The sequence below is a fragment of the Podarcis muralis genome, chromosome 1 (assembly GCF_964188315.1).
Source record: "Podarcis muralis chromosome 1, rPodMur119.hap1.1, whole genome shotgun sequence".
Classification (NCBI taxonomy): Eukaryota; Metazoa; Chordata; class Lepidosauria; order Squamata; family Lacertidae; genus Podarcis; species Podarcis muralis.
Window position 1 is genome coordinate 244307 of NC_135655.1, and position 18242 is coordinate 262548.

Sequence of the window (18242 nt, forward strand, 5' to 3'; positions counted from 1 at the left end):
CGGTCTCACTGGCAGAACAGCGGCAGCAGCACAGGCGGTCTCACTGGCAGAACAGCGGCAGTAGCACAGGCGGTCTCACTGGCAGAACAGCGGCAGCAGCACAGGCGGTCTCACTGGCAGAACAGCGGCAGCAGCACAGGCGGTCTCACTGGCAGAACAGCGGAAGCAGCAGAGGCGGTCTCACTGGCAGAACAGCGGCAGCAGAAGAGGCGGTCTCACTGGCAGAACAGCGGCAGCAGCACAGGCGGTCTCACTGGCAGAACAGCGGCAGCAGCACAGGCGGTCTCACTGGCAGAACAGCGGCAGCAGCACAGGGGGTCTCACTGGCAGAACAGCGGCAGCAGCAGAGGCGGTCTCACTGGCAGAACAACGGCAGCAGCAGAGGCGGTCTCACTGGCAGAACAGCGGCAGCAGCACAGGCGGTCTCACTGGCAGAACAGCGGCAGCAGCACAGGCGGTCTCACTGGCAGAACAGCGGCAGCAGCACAGGCGGTCTCACTGGCAGAACAGCGGCAGCAGCAGAGGCGGTCTCACTGGCAGAACAGCGGCAGCAGCACAGGCGGTCTCACTGGCAGAACAGCGGCAGCAGCAGAGGCGGTCTCACTGGCAGAACAGCGGCAGCAGCACAGGCGGTCTCACTGGCAGAACAGCGGCAGCAGCAGAGGCGGTCTCACTGGCAGAACAGCGGCAGCAGCAGAGGCGGTCTCACTGGCAGAACAGCGGCAGCAGCAGAGGCGGTCTCACTGGCAGAACAGCGGCAGCAGCACAGGCGGTCTCACTGGCAGAACAGCGGCAGCAGCAGAGGCGGTCTCACTGGCAGAACAGCGGCAGCAGCACAGGCGGTCTCACTGGCAGAACAGCGGCAGCAGCAGAGGCGGTCTCACTGGCAGAACAGCGGCAGCAGAAGAGGCGGTCTCACTGGCAGAACAGCGGCAGCAGCACAGGCGGTCTCACTGGCAGAACAGCGGCAGTAGCACAGGCGGTCTCACTGGCAGAACAGCGGCAGCAGAAGAGGCGGTCTCACTGGCAGAACAGCGGTAGCAGCAGAGGCGGTCTCACTGGCAGAACAGCGGCAGCAGCAGAGGCGGTCTCACTGGCAGAACAGCGGCAGCAGCACAGGCGGTCTCACTGGCAGAACAGCGGCAGCAGCAGAGGCGGTCTCACTGGCAGAACAGCGGCAGCAGCACAGGCGGTCTCACTGGCAGAACAGCGGCAGCAGCAGAGGCGGTCTCACTGGGTGAACAGCGGCAGCAGCAGAGGCGGTCTCACGGGCAGAACAGCGGCAGCAGCACAGGCGGTCTCACGGGCAGAACAGCGGCAGCAGCAGAGGCGGTCTCACTGGCAGAACAGCGGCAGCAGCAGAGGCGGTCTCACTGGCAGAACAGCGGCAGCAGCACAGGCGGTCTCACTGGCAGAACAGCGGCAGCAGCAGAGGCGGTCTCACTGGGTGAACAGCGGCAGCAGCAGAGGCGGTCTCACTGGCAGAACAGCGGCAGCAGCAGAGGCGGTCTCACTGGGTGAACAGCGGCAGCAGAAGAGGCGGTATCACTGGCAGAACAGCGGCAGCAGCACAGGCGGTCTCACTGGCAGAACAGCGGCAGTAGCACAGGCGGTCTCACTGGCAGAACAGCGGCAGCAGAAGAGGCGGTCTCACTGGCAGAACAGCGGTAGCAGCAGAGGCGGTCTCACTGGCAGAACAGCGGCAGCAGCAGAGGCGGTCTCACTGGCAGAACAACGGAAGCAGCACAGGCGGTCTCACTGGCAGAACAGCGGCAGCAGCAGAGGCGGTCTCACTGGCAGAACAGCGGCAGCAGCACAGGCGGTCTCACTGGCAGAACAGCGGCAGCAGAAGAGGCGTTCTCACTGGGTGAACAGCGGCAGCAGCAGAGGCGGTCTCACTGGTAGAACAGCGGCAGCAGCAGAGGCGGTCTCACTCGCAGAACAGCGGCAGCAGCAGAGGCGGTCTCACTGGCAGAACAGCGGCAGCAGCACAGGCGGTCTCACTGGCAGAACAGCGGCAGCAGCACAGGCGGTCTCACTGGCAGAACAGCGGCAGCAGCACAGGCGGTCTCACTGGCAGAACAGCGGCAGCAGCACAGGCGGTCTCACTGGCAGAACAGCGGCAGCAGCACAGGCGGTCTCACTGGCAGAACAGCGGCCGCAGCACAGGCGGTCTCACTGGCAGAACAGCGGCAGCAGCACAGGCGTTCTCACTGGCAGAACAGCGGCAGCAGCAGAGGCGGTCTCACTGGCAGAACAGCGGCAGCAGCAGAGGCGGTCTCACTGGCAGAACAGCGGCAGCAGCACAGGCGGTCTCACTGGCAGAACAGCGGCAGCAGCACAGGCGGTCTCACTGGCAGAACAGCGGCAGCAGCACAGGCGGTCTCACTGGCAGAACAGCGGCAGCAGCACAGGCGGTCTCACTGGCAGAACAGCGGCAGCAGCAGAGGCGGTCTCACTGGCAGAACAGCGGCAGCAGCAGAGGCGGTCTCACTGGGTGAACAGCGGCAGCAGCAGAGGCGGTCTCACTGGTAGAACAGCGGCAGCAGCAGAGGCGGTCTCACTGGCAGAACAGCGGCAGCAGCAGAGGCGGTCTCACTGGCAGAACAGCGGCAGCAGCACAGGCGGTCTCACTGGCAGAACAGCGGCAGCAGCACAGGCGGTCTCACTGGCAGAACAGCGGCAGCAGCACAGGCGGTCTCAGTGGCAGAACAGCGGCAGCAGCACAGGCGGTCTCACTGGCAGAACAGCGGCAGCAGCACAGGCGGTCTCACTGGCAGAACAGCGGCAGCAGCACAGGCGGTCTCACTGGCAGAACAGCGGCAGCAGCACAGGCGGTCTCACTGGCAGAACAGCGGCAGCAGCACAGGCGGTCTCACTGGCAGAACAGCGGCAGCAGCACAGGCGGTCTCACTGGCAGAACAGCGGCAGCAGCACAGGCGGTCTCACTGGCAGAACAGCGGCAGCAGCACAGGCGGTCTCACTGGCAGAACAGCGGCAGCAGCACAGGCGGTCTCACTGGCAGAACAGCGGCCGCAGCAGAGGCGGTCTCACTGGCAGAACAGCGGCAGCAGCAGAGGCGGTCTCACTGGCAGAACAGCGGCAGCAGCAGAGGCGGTCTCACTGGCAGAACAGCGGCAGCAGCAGAGGCGGTCTCACTGGCAGAACAGCGGCAGCAGCACAGGCGGTCTCACTGGCAGAACAGCGGCAGCAGCACAGGCGGTCTCACTGGCAGAACAGCGGCAGCAGCACAGGCGGTCTCACTGGCAGAACAGCGGCAGCAGCACAGGCGGTCTCACTGGCAGAACAGCGGCAGCAGCAGAGGCGGTCTCACTGGCAGAACAGCGGCAGCAGCAGAGGCGGTCTCACTGGGTGAACAGCGGCAGCAGCAGAGGCGGTCTCACTGGTAGAACAGCGGCAGCAGCAGAGGCGGTCTCACTGGCAGAACAGCGGCAGCAGCAGAGGCGGTCTCACTGGCAGAACAGCGGCAGCAGCACAGGCGGTCTCACTGGCAGAACAGCGGCAGCAGCAGAGGCGGTCTCACTGGCAGAACAGCGGCAGCAGCAGAGGCGGTCTCACTGGCAGAACAGCGGCAGCAGCAGAGGCGGTCTCACGGGCAGAACAGCGGCAGCAGCACAGGCGGTCTCACTGGCAGAACAGCGGCAGCAGCAGAGGCGGTCTCACGGGCAGAACAGCGGCAGCAGCAGAGGCGGTCTCACTGGCAGAACAGCGGCAGCAGCACAGGCGGTCTCACTGGCAGAACAGCGGCAGCAGCACAGGCGGTCTCACTGGCAGAACAGCGGCAGCAGCACAGGCGGTCTCACTGGCAGAACAGCGGCAGCAGCACAGGCGGTCTCACTGGCAGAACAGCGGAAGCAGCAGAGGCGGTCTCACTGGCAGAACAGCGGCAGCAGAAGAGGCGGTCTCACTGGCAGAACAGCGGCAGCAGCACAGGCGGTCTCACTGGCAGAACAGCGGCAGCAGCACAGGCGGTCTCACTGGCAGAACAGCGGCAGCAGAAGAGGCGGTCTCACTGGCAGAACAGCGGTAGCAGCAGAGGCGGTCTCACTGGCAGAACAGCGGCAGCAGCAGAGGCGGTCTCACTGGCAGAACAGCGGCAGCAGCACAGGCGGTCTCACTGGCAGAACAGCGGCAGCAGCAGAGGCGGTCTCACTGGCAGAACAGCGGCAGCAGCACAGGCGGTCTCACTGGCAGAACAGCGGCAGCAGAAGAGGCGGTCTCACTGGGTGAACAGCGGCAGCAGCAGAGGCGGTCTCACTGGTAGAACAGCGGCAGCAGCAGAGGCGGTCTCACTGGCAGAACAGCGGCAGCAGCAGAGGCGGTCTCACTGGCAGAACAGCGGCAGCAGCACAGGCGGTCTCACTGGCAGAACAGCGGCAGCAGCAGAGGCGGTCTCACTGGCAGAACAGCGGCAGCAGCAGAGGCGGTCTCACTGGCAGAACAGCGGCAGCAGCAGAGGCGGTCTCACGGGCAGAACAGCGGCAGCAGCACAGGCGGTCTCACTGGCAGAACAGCGGCAGCAGCAGAGGCGGTCTCACTGGCAGAACAGCGGCAGCAGCAGAGGCGGTCTCACTGGCAGAACAGCGGCAGCAGCACAGGCGGTCTCACTGGCAGAACAGCGGCAGTAGCACAGGCGGTCTCACTGGCAGAACAGCGGCAGCAGCACAGGCGGTCTCACTGGCAGAACAGCGGCAGCAGCACAGGCGGTCTCACTGGCAGAACAGCGGAAGCAGCAGAGGCGGTCTCACTGGCAGAACAGCGGCAGCAGAAGAAGCGGTCTCACTGGCAGAACAGCGGCAGCAGCACAGGCGGTCTCACTGGCAGAACAGCGGCAGCAGCACAGGCGGTCTCACTGGCAGAACAGCGGCAGCAGCACAGGCGGTCTCACTGGCAGAACAGCGGCAGCAGCAGAGGCGGTCTCACTGGCAGAACAACGGCAGCAGCAGAGGCGATCTCACTGGCAGAACAGCGGCAGCAGCACAGGCGGTCTCACTGGCAGAACAGCGGCAGCAGCACAGGCGGTCTCACTGGCAGAACAGCGGCAGCAGCACAGGCGGTCTCACTGGCAGAACAGCGGCAGCAGCACAGGCGGTCTCACTGGCAGAACAGCGGCAGCAGCAGAGGCGGTCTCACTGGCAGAACAGCGGCAGCAGCAGAGGCGGTCTCACTGGCAGAACAACGGAAGCAGCACAGGCGGTCTCACTGGCAGAACAGCGGCAGCAGCACAGGCGGTCTCACTGGCAGAACAGCGGCAGCAGCACAGGCGGTCTCACTGGCAGAACAGCGGCAGCAGCAGAGGCGGTCTCACTGGCAGAACAGCGGCAGCAGCAGAGGCGGTCTCACTGGCAGAACAGCGGCAGCAGCAGAGGCGGTCTCACTGGCAGAACAGCGGCAGCAGAAGAGGCGGTCTCACTGGCAGAACAGCGGCAGCAGCAGAGGCGGTCTCACTGGCAGAACAGCGGCAGCAGCAGAGGCGGTCTCACTGGCAGAACAGCGGCAGCAGCAGAGGCGGTCTCACTGGCAGAACAGCGGCAGCAGCACAGGCGGTCTCACTGGCAGAACAGCGGCAGCAGCAGAGGCGGTCTCACTGTCAGAACAGCGGCAGCAGCAGAGGCGGTCTCACTGGCAGAACAGCGGCAGCAGCACAGGCGGTCTCACTGGCAGAACAGCGGCAGCAGCAGAGGCGGTCTCTCTGGCAGAACAGCGGCAGCAGCAGAGGCAGTCTCACTGGCAGAACAGCGGCAGCAGCACATGCGGTCTCACTGGCAGAACAGCGGCAGCAGCAGAGGCGGTCTCACTGGCAGAACAGCGGCAGCAGCAGAGGCGGTCTCACTGGCAGAACAACGGCAGCAGCAGAGGCGGTCTCACTGGCAGAACAGCGGCAGCAGCACAGGCGGTCTCACTGGCAGAACAGCGGCAGCAGCACAGGCGGTCTCACTGGCAGAACAGCGGCAGCAGCACATGCGGTCTCACTGGCAGAACAGCGGCAGCAGCAGAGGCGGTCTCACTGGCAGAACAGCGGCAGCAGCAGAGGCGGTCTCACTGGCAGAACAGCGGCAGCAGCAGAGGCGGTCTCACTGGCAGAACAACGGAAGCAGCACAGGCGGTCTCACTGGCAGAACAGCGGCAGCAGCAGAGGCGGTCTCACTGGCAGAACAGCGGCAGCAGCACAGGCGGTCTCACTGGCAGAACAGCGGCAGCAGCACAGGCGGTCTCACTGGCAGAACAGCGGCAGCAGCAGAGGCGGTCTCACTGGCAGAACAGCGGCAGCAGCAGAGGCGGTCTCACTGGCAGAACAGCGGCAGCAGCAGAGGCGGTCTCACTGGCAGAACAGCGGCAGCAGCAGAGGCGGTCTCACTGGCAGAACAGCGGCAGCAGCACAGGCGGTCTCACTGGCAGAACAGCGGCAGCAGCAGAGGCGGTCTCTCTGGCAGAACAGCGGCAGCAGCAGAGGCAGTCTCACTGGCAGAACAGCGGCAGCAGCACATGCGGTCTCACTGGCAGAACAGCGGCAGCAGCAGAGGCGGTCTCACTGGCAGAACAGCGGCAGCAGCAGAGGCGGTCTCACTGGCAGAACAACGGCAGCAGCAGAGGCGGTCTCACTGGCAGAACAGCGGCAGCAGCACAGGCGGTCTCACTGGCAGAACAGCGGCAGCAGCACAGGCGGTCTCACTGGCAGAACAGCGGCAGCAGCACATGCGGTCTCACTGGCAGAACAGCGGCAGCAGCAGAGGCGGTCTCACTGGCAGAACAGCGGCAGCAGCAGAGGCGGTCTCACTGGCAGAACAGCGGCAGCAGCAGAGGCGGTCTCACTGGCAGAACAACGGAAGCAGCACAGGCGGTCTCACTGGCAGAACAGCGGCAGCAGCAGAGGCGGTCTCACTGGCAGAACAGCGGCAGCAGCACAGGCGGTCTCACTGGCAGAACAGCGGCAGCAGCACAGGCGGTCTCACTGGCAGAACAGCGGCAGCAGCAGAGGCGGTCTCACTGGCAGAACAGCGGCAGCAGCAGAGGCGGTCTCACTGGCAGAACAGCGGCAGCAGCAGAGGCGGTCTCACTGGCAGAACAGCGGCAGCAGCACAGACGGTCTCACTGGCAGAGCCTAAGTGACACCAGATAAAGTCGAGCAACATTTATGGACTCAAGCCTGATATTCACCTGAGAAGGTGTTGCCTTTTTTTGACCCCCAGGCTTGTTGTTACCCATGGAACGTATAGAGCTGCCGCCCCCCCCTTATCAGACAACAAATATCACGTATTTCATAAGCATATAATGTCATGGTTTTACAGTTGGACTGTGAGCTCAGTTTCTAAAAAGCACCTCTTGAACGGGTTATTTTGGGATTGATTCAGGTTGGCCCCCAAAGCAGCTCACTTCAGTTCAATGGTCTCCAGCAAGAAGCACCCAGCCACGCATGACCCCTCCTGTCCCTTCTCATCCCAATCTGGCCACAGCAGAAGCTAGGCTGCTGCTTCCATTTGGAACTATGGAGTTCTCCGCTGGTTTCTGGTGGGCCTGGACCCTGCATTCCAACCTCTAGGGCTGGGCATGGCCCTCCCAATCTAATTCGCCTCTGCTCTCACAGTCAGGTACATTTTGGTGGGAAAGGGAAGGAAGGAGTATGAGCTGGTTGGAATCATGCTGAACCAAACACATCCTAAGCTGGGTCTGAACTGCAGGAGGGTTTGGTCTTTGCTCATAAAGAGCATGAGATGAGGCTTGAAACTGGAGAAATCTCTTCCGTTCAAAGACTTAGTGGCCTCAATAAATAAATGAAAACAGCTTATTTGGATGAGCAAAAGATTATTATTATTATTATTATTATTATTATTATTATTATTATTAGTCTCTCCACCCCGATACATAGCGGAACAAAGAGGAAAAAAGATATATAATAAACCAGCAGACACACAAAAATCAATCTTTAAAGCAGGCAAAAATAAATACATATGAACTTATATCAGCTTTAAGGTGTTTCCAATAGTACATATAAAAATGTAATTTTAAGAAAAATCTTAGCCTTCCAAAGGTGAAGACTTGTCCATCCATTAACGGAATACCTGTATGATTGCTGCCTGCAGTAACTTGCGCACTAGATCACGGAAGTGTCCGTATCGGAGTCAGACATCCCCTAAGTTGGAGCAAAGCCACTGTAAGTGCATCTTTTATTATGTATGCATTCATCTTCTATCAAAAAAACATTGTCCATATATATTAGACATGATAGCAGTGAATGCAGCTGAAGTTGTACAATTAAATAAAAAATGTGTAAATGCTAAAGAACATTTGACAGTTAAATTGCGAGGAATAAAGAAACCATAAGAAACATTAGAAATAATTGCTTTTTATATCGGTCCTCGAGGTTTTGCTGAACATGATTAGAAGGGACCAGCTGGTTAAAGGGGTACAGGTCGGAGTTAAACATTACAAACTGAGAGCATTCGCAGATGACTTGGTACTTACATTACAAGAGCCAGACACTAGTACTAAAAGAGTCTTAGAATTAATTCAAGAGTTTGGTCAAGTCGCAGGATTTAAACTGAATAAATTAAAGACTAAGGTATTAGAGAAAAATTTAACAGTTACTGAAAGGGAGAGGTTCCAGAATGAAACAGGTTTAACTGTGGTTAAGAAAGTGAAATACTTGGGGATTAACATGACAGCTAAAAATGTGAATTTATTTAAAGACAATTATGAGAAATGCTGGACGGAAGTAAAAAAGGATCTAGAAATATGGTCAAATTTGAAGCTTTCACTGTTGGGCCATATTGCTGTGATCAAAATGAATGTATTGCCTAGAATGTTGTTTTTGTTTCAAACATTGCAAATCGTGGACAAGATGGATTGTTTCAAGAAGTGGCAGAAAGATATCTCGAAATTTGTCTGGCAGGGAAAGAAACCCAGAATAAAACTTAAGATTTTAACTGATGCAAAAGAAAGAGGGGGATTTGCCCTGCCGGACTTTAAACTTTACTATGAATCAGCAGCTTTCTGCTGGTTGAAAGACTGGCTGCTTCTTGAGAACACAGACATTTTGGATTTAGAAGGTTTTAACAATATTTTTGGGTGGCATGCATATTTATGGTATGACAAGGTTAAAGCTCACAAAGCTTTTAAAAATCATATTGTCAGGAAAGCATTATATAATGTCTGGATTAGATATAAAGACCTGTTGGAAAATAAAACCCCAAGGTGGTTGTCGCCAATGGAAGCTAAGGCTGTGAAAAAACTCAATATGGATGCCAAAAGGCCCGAAATATTGGGAAATTTTGGAACAAGAGGGGGATAAATTTAAATTGCAGAGTTTTGAGAAATTAAAAGACAAAGTGAGAGACTGGCTCCATTATTACCAAATAACGGAGGTTTTTAAGTTGGACAGGAAAATTGGCTTCCAGGTGGAAAAATCAAGATTAGAAACAGAACTGATAGAACCCCATACTAAGAACTTGTCAGGAATGTATAACTTGCTGTTGAAATGGAATACACAAGATGAAACAGTGAAATCAGCTATGATAAAGTGGGCACAGGATATTGGTCATAACATTATGTTTGCTGACTGGGAATAGTTGTGGAACACCGGTATGAAATTTATGGCATGTAATGCCTTAAAGGAAAATATTATGAAAATGATTTATAGGTGGTACATGACCCCAGTCAAGCTTGCAAAAAATTACCACTTGCCTGATAATAAATGTTGGAAATGTAAAGAAACTAAAGGTACTTTTTTCACCTTTGGTGGACGTGCCCAAGGATTAAGGCTTTCTGGGAAATGATATATAATGAAATGAAAAAGGTATTTAAATATACCTTCCTTAAGAAACCAGAGGCCTTTCTCCTGGGCATTGTTGGCCAATTGGTGCCAAAGAAAGATAGAACATTCTTTATGTATGCTACAACAGCAGCAAGAATACTCATCGCAAAGTATTGGAAGACACAAGATCTACCCACCTTGGAAGAATGGCAGATGAAGGTGATTGACTATATGGGACTAGCAGAAATGACTGGCAGAATCCGGGACCAGGGGAAAGAGACGGCGGAAGAAGATTGGAAGAAATTTAAGAACTATCTTAAGAAACATTGTAAAATTAATGAGTGCTAGAATGATGTGGTTTTAGAAATTAAATGGAGTACAGCTGTAAAGATTAAGTTAAAAGAAAAGAAAGGTCGACAATTAGATAAAATTAAGGGTGAGGATTTGCTGAACTAAATATTTGAAATAGGAATGCAGAAAGGGGAGGTATGAGGAGGTCGGTGAAGTAAGTTTTAAGAAAATAAGGTTTTGAAATTATACTTGTTCTTTTTTTGTGTTTGTGTGTATTGTTTTGTTTGATATAATTTGTAAAATCTTAATAGATATTTATATATATATATAAAAGAGACATTAGAACAGGCATTCCCTGTTTCCAGTTCCTACCTCAAAGTAAAAGGCCATGCCGATGGCCCTCTTTTTATCGTTTGGACAGCACATATATTCACGTGCCAAACGGGAAATCCTCTTGTACTCTTCGGGCGAGGAGGTGAATAAGGTCCTGAAACAGAAGAGTAAGAGCAAAGGATTCACAAGCCTGAAGCTGGCAGGAAGAACCGCTCAGCGTTCCTGCACAACAACAACCACCACCAGGTTACTTGAACGCTGAGCAGAGCCTCCCACCTGCATTCGCTCCATAAGACGCACACACATTTCCCCTTACTTTTTAGGAGGGGAAAATTGCGTCTTATAGAGTGAACAATATGGTACATTTTCTGAAATAAATAAGACGTTTATCCCCATTTCCCCAGAAAGCAGGCCTTGCTCTTCATGCCTCACCTGCCAGTCCTTTTCACCTTCTTACCTTGCCAGAAGACGAATGCCTTTGAAAAAGCTTTCTGGACTTGAGAGCATATCCCAGCAGCTTTGCAACCCCAAAGCCTCAGAATCATCAAGGTATTCAAGACGCCCAATCAGTTGTTTCAGGGCCTGCACAGCGATCCTGAGTCAAGTGAAGGAATTAAGAAGATTATATTTTTAAAATTTGTATACTGCCCTTCACCTGTAGATCTCCGAGCAGTTCACAACATAAAAATGCAAGTTAAAAAGCACAAAATACAGAATAAAAACAAGAACCAAAGCAAACCAATAACTCCTCTCCCTCCAACAAACACAGTTGAAAGTTTGCAGGGCAGAAGTTGAAGAAGGAGCAAAAAAGGTTTTCTTGTGTGTGTGGGTTTCTTTGTGGCTGATTAGCTGTTTTCCCTGTGTAAAGGTCAGAGGGGGCAGGGTTTCTGTTGAGGAAGGTGATTAGCTGTGGGAGGAGCTTATCAGAGTTTGCAGGGCAGCAGTTGAAGAAGGAGCAAAAAAGGTTTTCTTGTGTGTGGGGGTTTCTTTGTGGCTGATTAGCTGTTCTCCCTGTGCAAAGGTCAGAGGGGGCAGGGTTTCTGTTGAGGAAGGTGATTAGCTGTGGGAGGAGCTTACCAGAGGTAGCAGGGCAGCAGTTGAAGAAGGAGCAAAAAGGGTTTTCTTGTGTGTGTGTGTTTCTTTGTGGCTGATTAGCTGTTCTTCCTGTGCAAAGGTCAGAGGGGGCAGGGTTTCTGTTGAGGAAGGTGATTAGCTGTGGGAGGAGCTTACCAGAGGTAGCAGGGCAGCAGTTTGATCCATCTTTTAGATTTAGGAGAGACCTAAATTGGGGGAGACCTAGGTTTTTTTGTGGAGGGAGTTATTTGTCCTGTCTTCACGCTTTTTATGATGGAGGACCGCTGTAGCCACCCCAACGACGTTCTCAAGATGGAGGGGGAGGGAACAGCTGCAGTCGCCTGCGGTTCCTGCGCAATGTTTGCCATCTTGCCAAAGGTTGCAGGCAGCTTTACCTGCAGCAATTGCATGTTGATTGCCCTCTTAAAAGACAAAGTCCAGCAACTGGAGGAACGTGTAGCTACGCTCCAAAGAATTAGAGATCTGGAGCTCTTCTTGGAAGCAACAGAGCACACCGTCTCCACCAAGGAGGAGACAGGGGACTCCCCTGAGAAGGAGGCTAGTTCATCAACACAGGAGCCAGATATATGGAGAAACGTGACTCAAAGAAGTAGGAGGCCCAGGGTTCATTCTGATTGTTTAGAAATACGCAATCGCTTTGAGGTCCTCTCCCCTAGCATGGAAGACGAAGAGCACACTCCATTTGAGGAGCTCTCCCTCATTAAAGTCGATCAGGTATATGAAGACGACCAGCAAAGTCAGTCCTCAGGGAATGTGCAGGCGACCTTGGAACGGATAGCTCACGGAAGAACCCCGACCAAACCTAAGAGGAGGCGTGTAGTGGTGATAGGGGATTCCCTACTGAGGGGAACAGAAGCAGTGATCTGTGGGCCTGACAAGATGTCTCGGGAAGTGTGCTGTCTCCCAGGGGCTAAGATCCAAGATGTAACTGAACGACTGCAAGGAATCATAAAACCCACTGACAAATACCCCTTCCTCTTGGTTCATGTGGGAACCAATGACACTGCAAGCAATAGCCTCCAGAAGATCAAAAGAGACTACGAGGCTCTGGGCAGGAAATTGAAGCAATTAAATGCACAAATTGTCATCTCATCTGTCCTCCCAGTTGAACGACGCGGCCCAGGGAGAGAGGGAAAAATAGTGGAAGTGAACAGCTGGCTTCGCAAATGGTGTAAACAGGAACGGTTTGGATTCTTAGATCACGGACTGCAGTTTCTTGAAGATGGACTTCTGGCAAGCGATGGGCTGCACCTCACAACGGTTGGGAGAAATGTTTTTGCCAAAAATCTCAGAAACCTCATCAGGAGGGCTTTAAACTGACTAATGTGGGGGAGGGAGACAGTGCTCCTGAAGGTAGGAGTCTATCAATTGATGAAGATGATCATCCAAATGTCATAGACCAAATGGAGCAAACAGCACGCAGACCTAGTGGTGGGAGGGAAAAATCCTTAAATAAGAGACATGGGGGAATGATTAATGGACTTCAATGTCTGTACACTAATGCGCAAAGCATGGGAAATAAACAAGATGAGCTTGAGCTCTTGGTACAGCAAACTAAATATGACATAATAGGCATCACTGAAACCTGGTGGGATAAGTCCCACGATTGGAATGTAATAATGGGGGGGATACAATCTATTTTGGAGAAACAGACCAGACAAGAAAGGAGGAGGAGTGGCGTTATATGTCAGGGATGTGTATACCTGTGAAGAGATCCAAGATTTAGAACCTCAAAGCCAAAGTGAGAGCATTTGGGTCAAAATTAAGGGAGAGAAGAATAACAGAGACCTCATTGTGGGAGTTTACTATAGATCCCCAAGCCAAATGGAGGACATAGATGATGCCTTCCTGGAACAGATGGCCAAGCATGCAAAAGGAAGGGAGATAGTAGTAATGGGGGACTTCAATTACCCGGATATTTGTTGGATGTCAAACTCAGCCAAGAGCATAAGGTCAAACAGATTCCTCACTGGCCTTGCAGACAACTTCATTGTCCAGAAAGTAGGAGAAGCAACAAGAGGAACAGCCATTTTAGATCTGGTCCTAACCAATGTTGATGACCTGGTTAGTGGGGTAGAAGTGGAAGGATCATTAGGCGCGAGTGATCATTCTCTTCTGAAGTTTACTATACAACGGAAAGGAGCAGCCAAGCATACTAGGACTCAATTTCTTGACTTTAAGAAAGCCGACTTCATAAAACTTAGGGAAGTGCTGGGTGAGATCCCATGGACAGTAATACTAAAAGGAAAGGGAGTTCATGATGGCTGGGAGTTTGTTAAGAGGGAGATAGTAAAAGCACAACGTCAGGCAATACCAATGAGACGGAAACATGGAAGGTGCTTAAAGAAGCCAGGGTGGCTATCTAAAGAACTTTTAACAGAGTTAAGATTAAAAAAGGATGTGTACAAAAAATGGAAAAGGGGGGAAACCACCAAAGAGGAATTCAAACAAATAGCCAGCACGTGTAGACACAAAGTCAGAAAAGCTAAAGTACAGAATGAACTCAGGCTTGCTAGAGAGGTTAAAAGCAACAAAAAAGGCTTTTATGGGTATGTTCGTAGCAAAAGGAAGAACAAAGAAACAGTGGGGTCACTCAGAGGAGAAGATGGTGAAATGCAAACAGGGGACACAGAAAGGGCTGAACTCCTCAATGCCTTCTTTGCCTCAGTCTTCTCCGATAAAGAAAACAATGCCCGACCTGAAGAATTTGGAGCAAATGATTCAGCAAAGGAAACACAGCCCAGAATAACTAAGGAGATAGTACAAGAATACTTGGCTAGTTTAGATGTATTCAAGTCTCCAGGGCCAGATGAACTGCATCCAAGAGTATTAAAAGAACTGGCAGATGTGATCTCAGAACCACTGGCAGTCATCTTTGAGAATTCCTGGAGAACAGGCGAAGTCCCGGCAGACTGGAGGAGGGCAAATGTTGTCCCTATTTTCAAAAAGGGGAAAAGAGAGGACCCAAATAATTACCGCCCAGTCAGTCTGACATCAATACCAGGGAAGATTCTGGAGCAGATCATTAAGCAAATAGTCTGTGAGCACCTAGAAAGGAATGCTGTGATCACCAATAGTCAGCATGGATTTCTGAAAAATAAGTCATGTCAGACTAACCTGATCTCGTTTTTTGACAGAATTACAAGCCTGGTAGATGAAGGGAACTCAGTGGATATAGCCTACCTTGATTTCAGTAAGGCATTTGACAAGGTGCCCCATGATATTCTTGTAAAGAAGCTGGTAAAATGTGGTCTTGACTATGCTACCACTCAGTGGATTTGTAACTGGCTGACTGACCGAACCCAAAGGGTGCTCATCAATGGTTCCTCTTCATCCTGGAGAAGAGTGACTAGTGGGGTGCCACAGGGTTCTGTCTTGGGCCCGGTCTTATTCAACATCTTTATCAACGACTTGGATGATGGACTCAAGGGCATCCTGATCAAATTTGCAGATGACACCAAACTGGGAGGGGTGGCTAACACCCCAGAGGACAGGATCACACTTCAAAACGACCTTGACAGATTAGAGAACTGGGCCAAAACAAACAAGATGAATTTTAACAGGGAGAAATGTAAAGTATTGCACTTGGGCAAAAAAAATGAGAGGCACAAATACAAGATGGGTGACACCTGGCTTGAGAGCAGTACATGTGAAAAGGATCTAGGGGTCTTGGTTGACCACAAACTTGACATGAGCCAACAGTGTGACGCGGCAGCTAAAACAGCCAATGCAATTCTGGGCTGCATCAATAGGAGTATAGCATCTAGATCAAGGGAAGTAATAGTGCCACTGTATTCTGCTCTGGTCAGACCTCACCTGGAGTATTGTGTCCAGTTCTGGGCACCACAATTCAAGAAGGACACTGACAAACTGGAACGTGTCCAGAGGAGGGCAACCAAAATGGTCAAAGGCCTGGAAACGATGCCTTATGAGGAACGGCTAAGGGAGCTGGGCATGTTTAGCCTGGAGAAGAGGAGGTTAAGGGGTGATATGATAGCCATGTTCAAATATATAAAAGGATGTCACATAGAGGAGGGAAAAAGGTTGTTTTCTGCTGCTCCAGAGAAGCGGACACGGAGCAATGGAGCCAAACTACAAGAAAGAAGATTCCACCTAAACATTAGGAAGAACTTCCTGACAGTAAGAGCTGTTTGACAGTGGAATTTGCTGCCCAGGAGTGTGGTGGAGTCTCCTACTTTGGAGGTCTTTAAGCAGAGGCTTGACAACCATATGTCAGGAATGCTCTGATGGTGTTTCCTGCTTGGCAGGGGGTTGGACTCGATGGCCCTTGTGGTCTCTTCCAACTCTATGATTCTATGATTCTATGATTCTATGATTCTATGATTCTATGAAAGGGCATAGGAGGTTAATCAGCCAATGGCCTGATTGAAGAGTACCATTTTTGCCTGGCATCTAAAGGCACCAGGCAAGCCCCTCTGGGGAGAGCAACCCACTAATGGGGAGCCACCACAGAAAAGGCCCCTTCTTGTGTGGAGGAGGCACACGTGAAGAGGGGCTTCCGATGATGAGCACAAGGTCTGGGTATGTTCATCTGGGGAGTTTTAGGTCCTTGACATCTTGCAGTCCAACCCCAACCATCACCCCCTGCAGCCTCTCCCATGTTTCCAGCACAAGCGGCAACCTTTTGGCTGTGATGGAGACTTAGGGTTTCATGACACGTGAGTCCCACCACACCCAAATCAGCCCATCGTGCGGGAGAGCCTCCAGCATCCTCTCCCATCCTAGTGTCCTTCAGATGTTTTGGGCTACAACTCCCATCTTCAGCCCAGTTATGCTGGCTGGGGCTGGTGGCAGTTGTGGTCCAAAGCGACTGAAGAGCACAGGGGTTGGGGAAGCCTGGGTCTCCTAGCTATCTAACCTAAGCAGAACCTCCATGTCCAAATGAAGCCTATCTCTTGGGGGAGGGCTGAGCCTATGGGTCAGAGAGAGAAGGGAGGGCCCCCCCAAATACATTAGCAGGTCCCTCACGTCAGCGGATCCGGGATGAGACTTGTCGCCCTCGAACCTCTTCTTCTCGCCTCATGGACAAAACAGATGTGAGTGCTAAGTGCAAACAGCAGGTGGTGGAACTTGCTCTTCAGGATACCTGCAGCCTCAGGGAACGACAGGATATTACACAGAGCGTTGGTAGCCTGGAGGGACAAGGAGAGGAGAACGGCATTCAGCAGAGGTCATCGTCAGATCAAGATCTCAGACTCAGACGCGACTCAGAGCCTCGGTCCATCTCACTCAGTGTTGTCTACACTGACTAGCAGTGGCTGTCCAGGGTTTCAGGCGAGGGACTCCCCGACATGGAGATGCTGGGGCCCTTCTGCATACAAAGCAGGTGCTCACAGGATGGACCACTTATTAAGATGCACCCCCCTCCCAGCAAGAAGCCCCCAGCCCCATCCAGCTCCCATTCAAAACAACCCAGGAGAGAGAAACTGACCGCCATTGGCATTTGAGAAGTGCTGCGTCGCCTGGAAGTGACTTCCGCTTTGGGGTCTTCATCCTGCAGCCTTTTCAGTAGGGGTCTCAGCAGCTTGCCGCTGGTATACAGATTGGCAACCAACGCCTTCCAGATCTCTGCGGCACTTCTGCAATTTTTCAAAACAGAATTTTTCATTTTTCCTTTTCTTAAAAAAAGTCAGGCCTTTGATATTTTATTTATATTGCACATACATTAGCAAAGAAAGAAACCACAACTTGGAGCACAATTTTTTGCAAGTACGAAATTCAATATAAATAAATATAAATTAAGAAACCCCTTAAATCTAGCCCTCCCCATTTTCACATCACAAAAACTTACTCATCACACTCCATCGAGCAGTCCAACAGGCTGTCTAGGACCGGCTGCAGGCGCTTGGTGGCTAGGCTGACAATAGCCGAAAGCGTCTGTTCCTTAGTGTGGGTGTCGAGGATCTGGGGGAGATGGTAGTAAATCTCCTTCACAACCATAGGCAGCTGGAAGAAGATAAAAGAAGACCAAAATGAGAAAGTGTGGTGAACCTGTTTCTATTTTGCTTAATGTATGTAGGGTTTGGTGTCAGCGTTACTCGTGCCGGTTCTCTGCTGTTCACTTGTGTTTTTTTATAATAATTTTTATTGATTTACAACACAGATATACAATTTTATCCAATTTTTAACAAATAAATTCTCTCTTTTTGGACTTCCTTCAGCTTCTCTGACAATCATCCATCATTACCTCTTAATTACGCATTCCTTCTCCTTAGTATTGTCTTTAGTCTTCCCTCCCACTTCTATTATTTTTTATAACAATACATCTCAAATTTCACAGTGCTTCTTGAAATACAGTGGTGCCTCGCAAGACGAAATTAATCCGTTCCGCGAGTCTCTTCGTCTTGCGGTTTTTTTGTCTTGCGAAGCACGGCTATTAGCGGCTTAGCGGCTATTAGCGGCTTAGCGGCTTTAAGAAAAAGAAAACAAACTTGCAAGAACTCGCAAGACGTTTCGTCTTGCAAAGCAAGCCCATAGGGAAATTCGTCTTGCGGAACGACTCAAAAAACGGAAAACTCTTTCATCTAGCGAGTTTTTCGTCTTGCGAGGCATTCGTCTTGCGGGGCATCACTGTATCACTAACGTTGTTTGCACATCACATGTATTTTTCAGATATTCTACAAATTTTCCCCAGTCTTCGATGAACTTTTGGTCCTTAAGATATCTAATTTCCCCAGTTAGCTTGTCCAATTCTGCATGGTCTGTCAGTTTCAGTCTCCAATCTTCAATC

At 52.0% G+C, this 18242-nt stretch overlaps 1 protein-coding gene and 1 long non-coding RNA gene across 2 annotated transcripts in view; both read right to left on the minus strand.

The window, feature by feature from the left end:
• Positions 1-8077: 8077 nt before the first annotated feature.
• On the minus strand, positions 8078-11376 carry LOC144328538 (uncharacterized). The gene is made up of 3 exons (XR_013393802.1): positions 10854-11376; positions 10436-10550; positions 8078-8152 (listed from the first exon to the last, which is right to left on the minus strand). It is a non-coding gene; the product is annotated as an uncharacterized LOC144328538 (long non-coding RNA).
• A 5100-nt stretch (positions 11377-16476) lies between these two features.
• Positions 16477-18242, minus strand: part of LOC114590240 (maestro heat-like repeat family member 5) — a 52637-nt gene continuing 50871 nt past the window's right edge. Inside the window, exons 14-16 of the mRNA XM_077924404.1 lie at positions 17304-17458; positions 16944-17091; positions 16477-16644 (exon numbers count right to left, since the gene is read on the minus strand). Of these exons, the coding sequence (XP_077780530.1) occupies positions 16477-16644; positions 16944-17091; positions 17304-17458 (471 nt within the window). The remainder of the gene's footprint in view (positions 16645-16943; positions 17092-17303; positions 17459-18242) is intronic.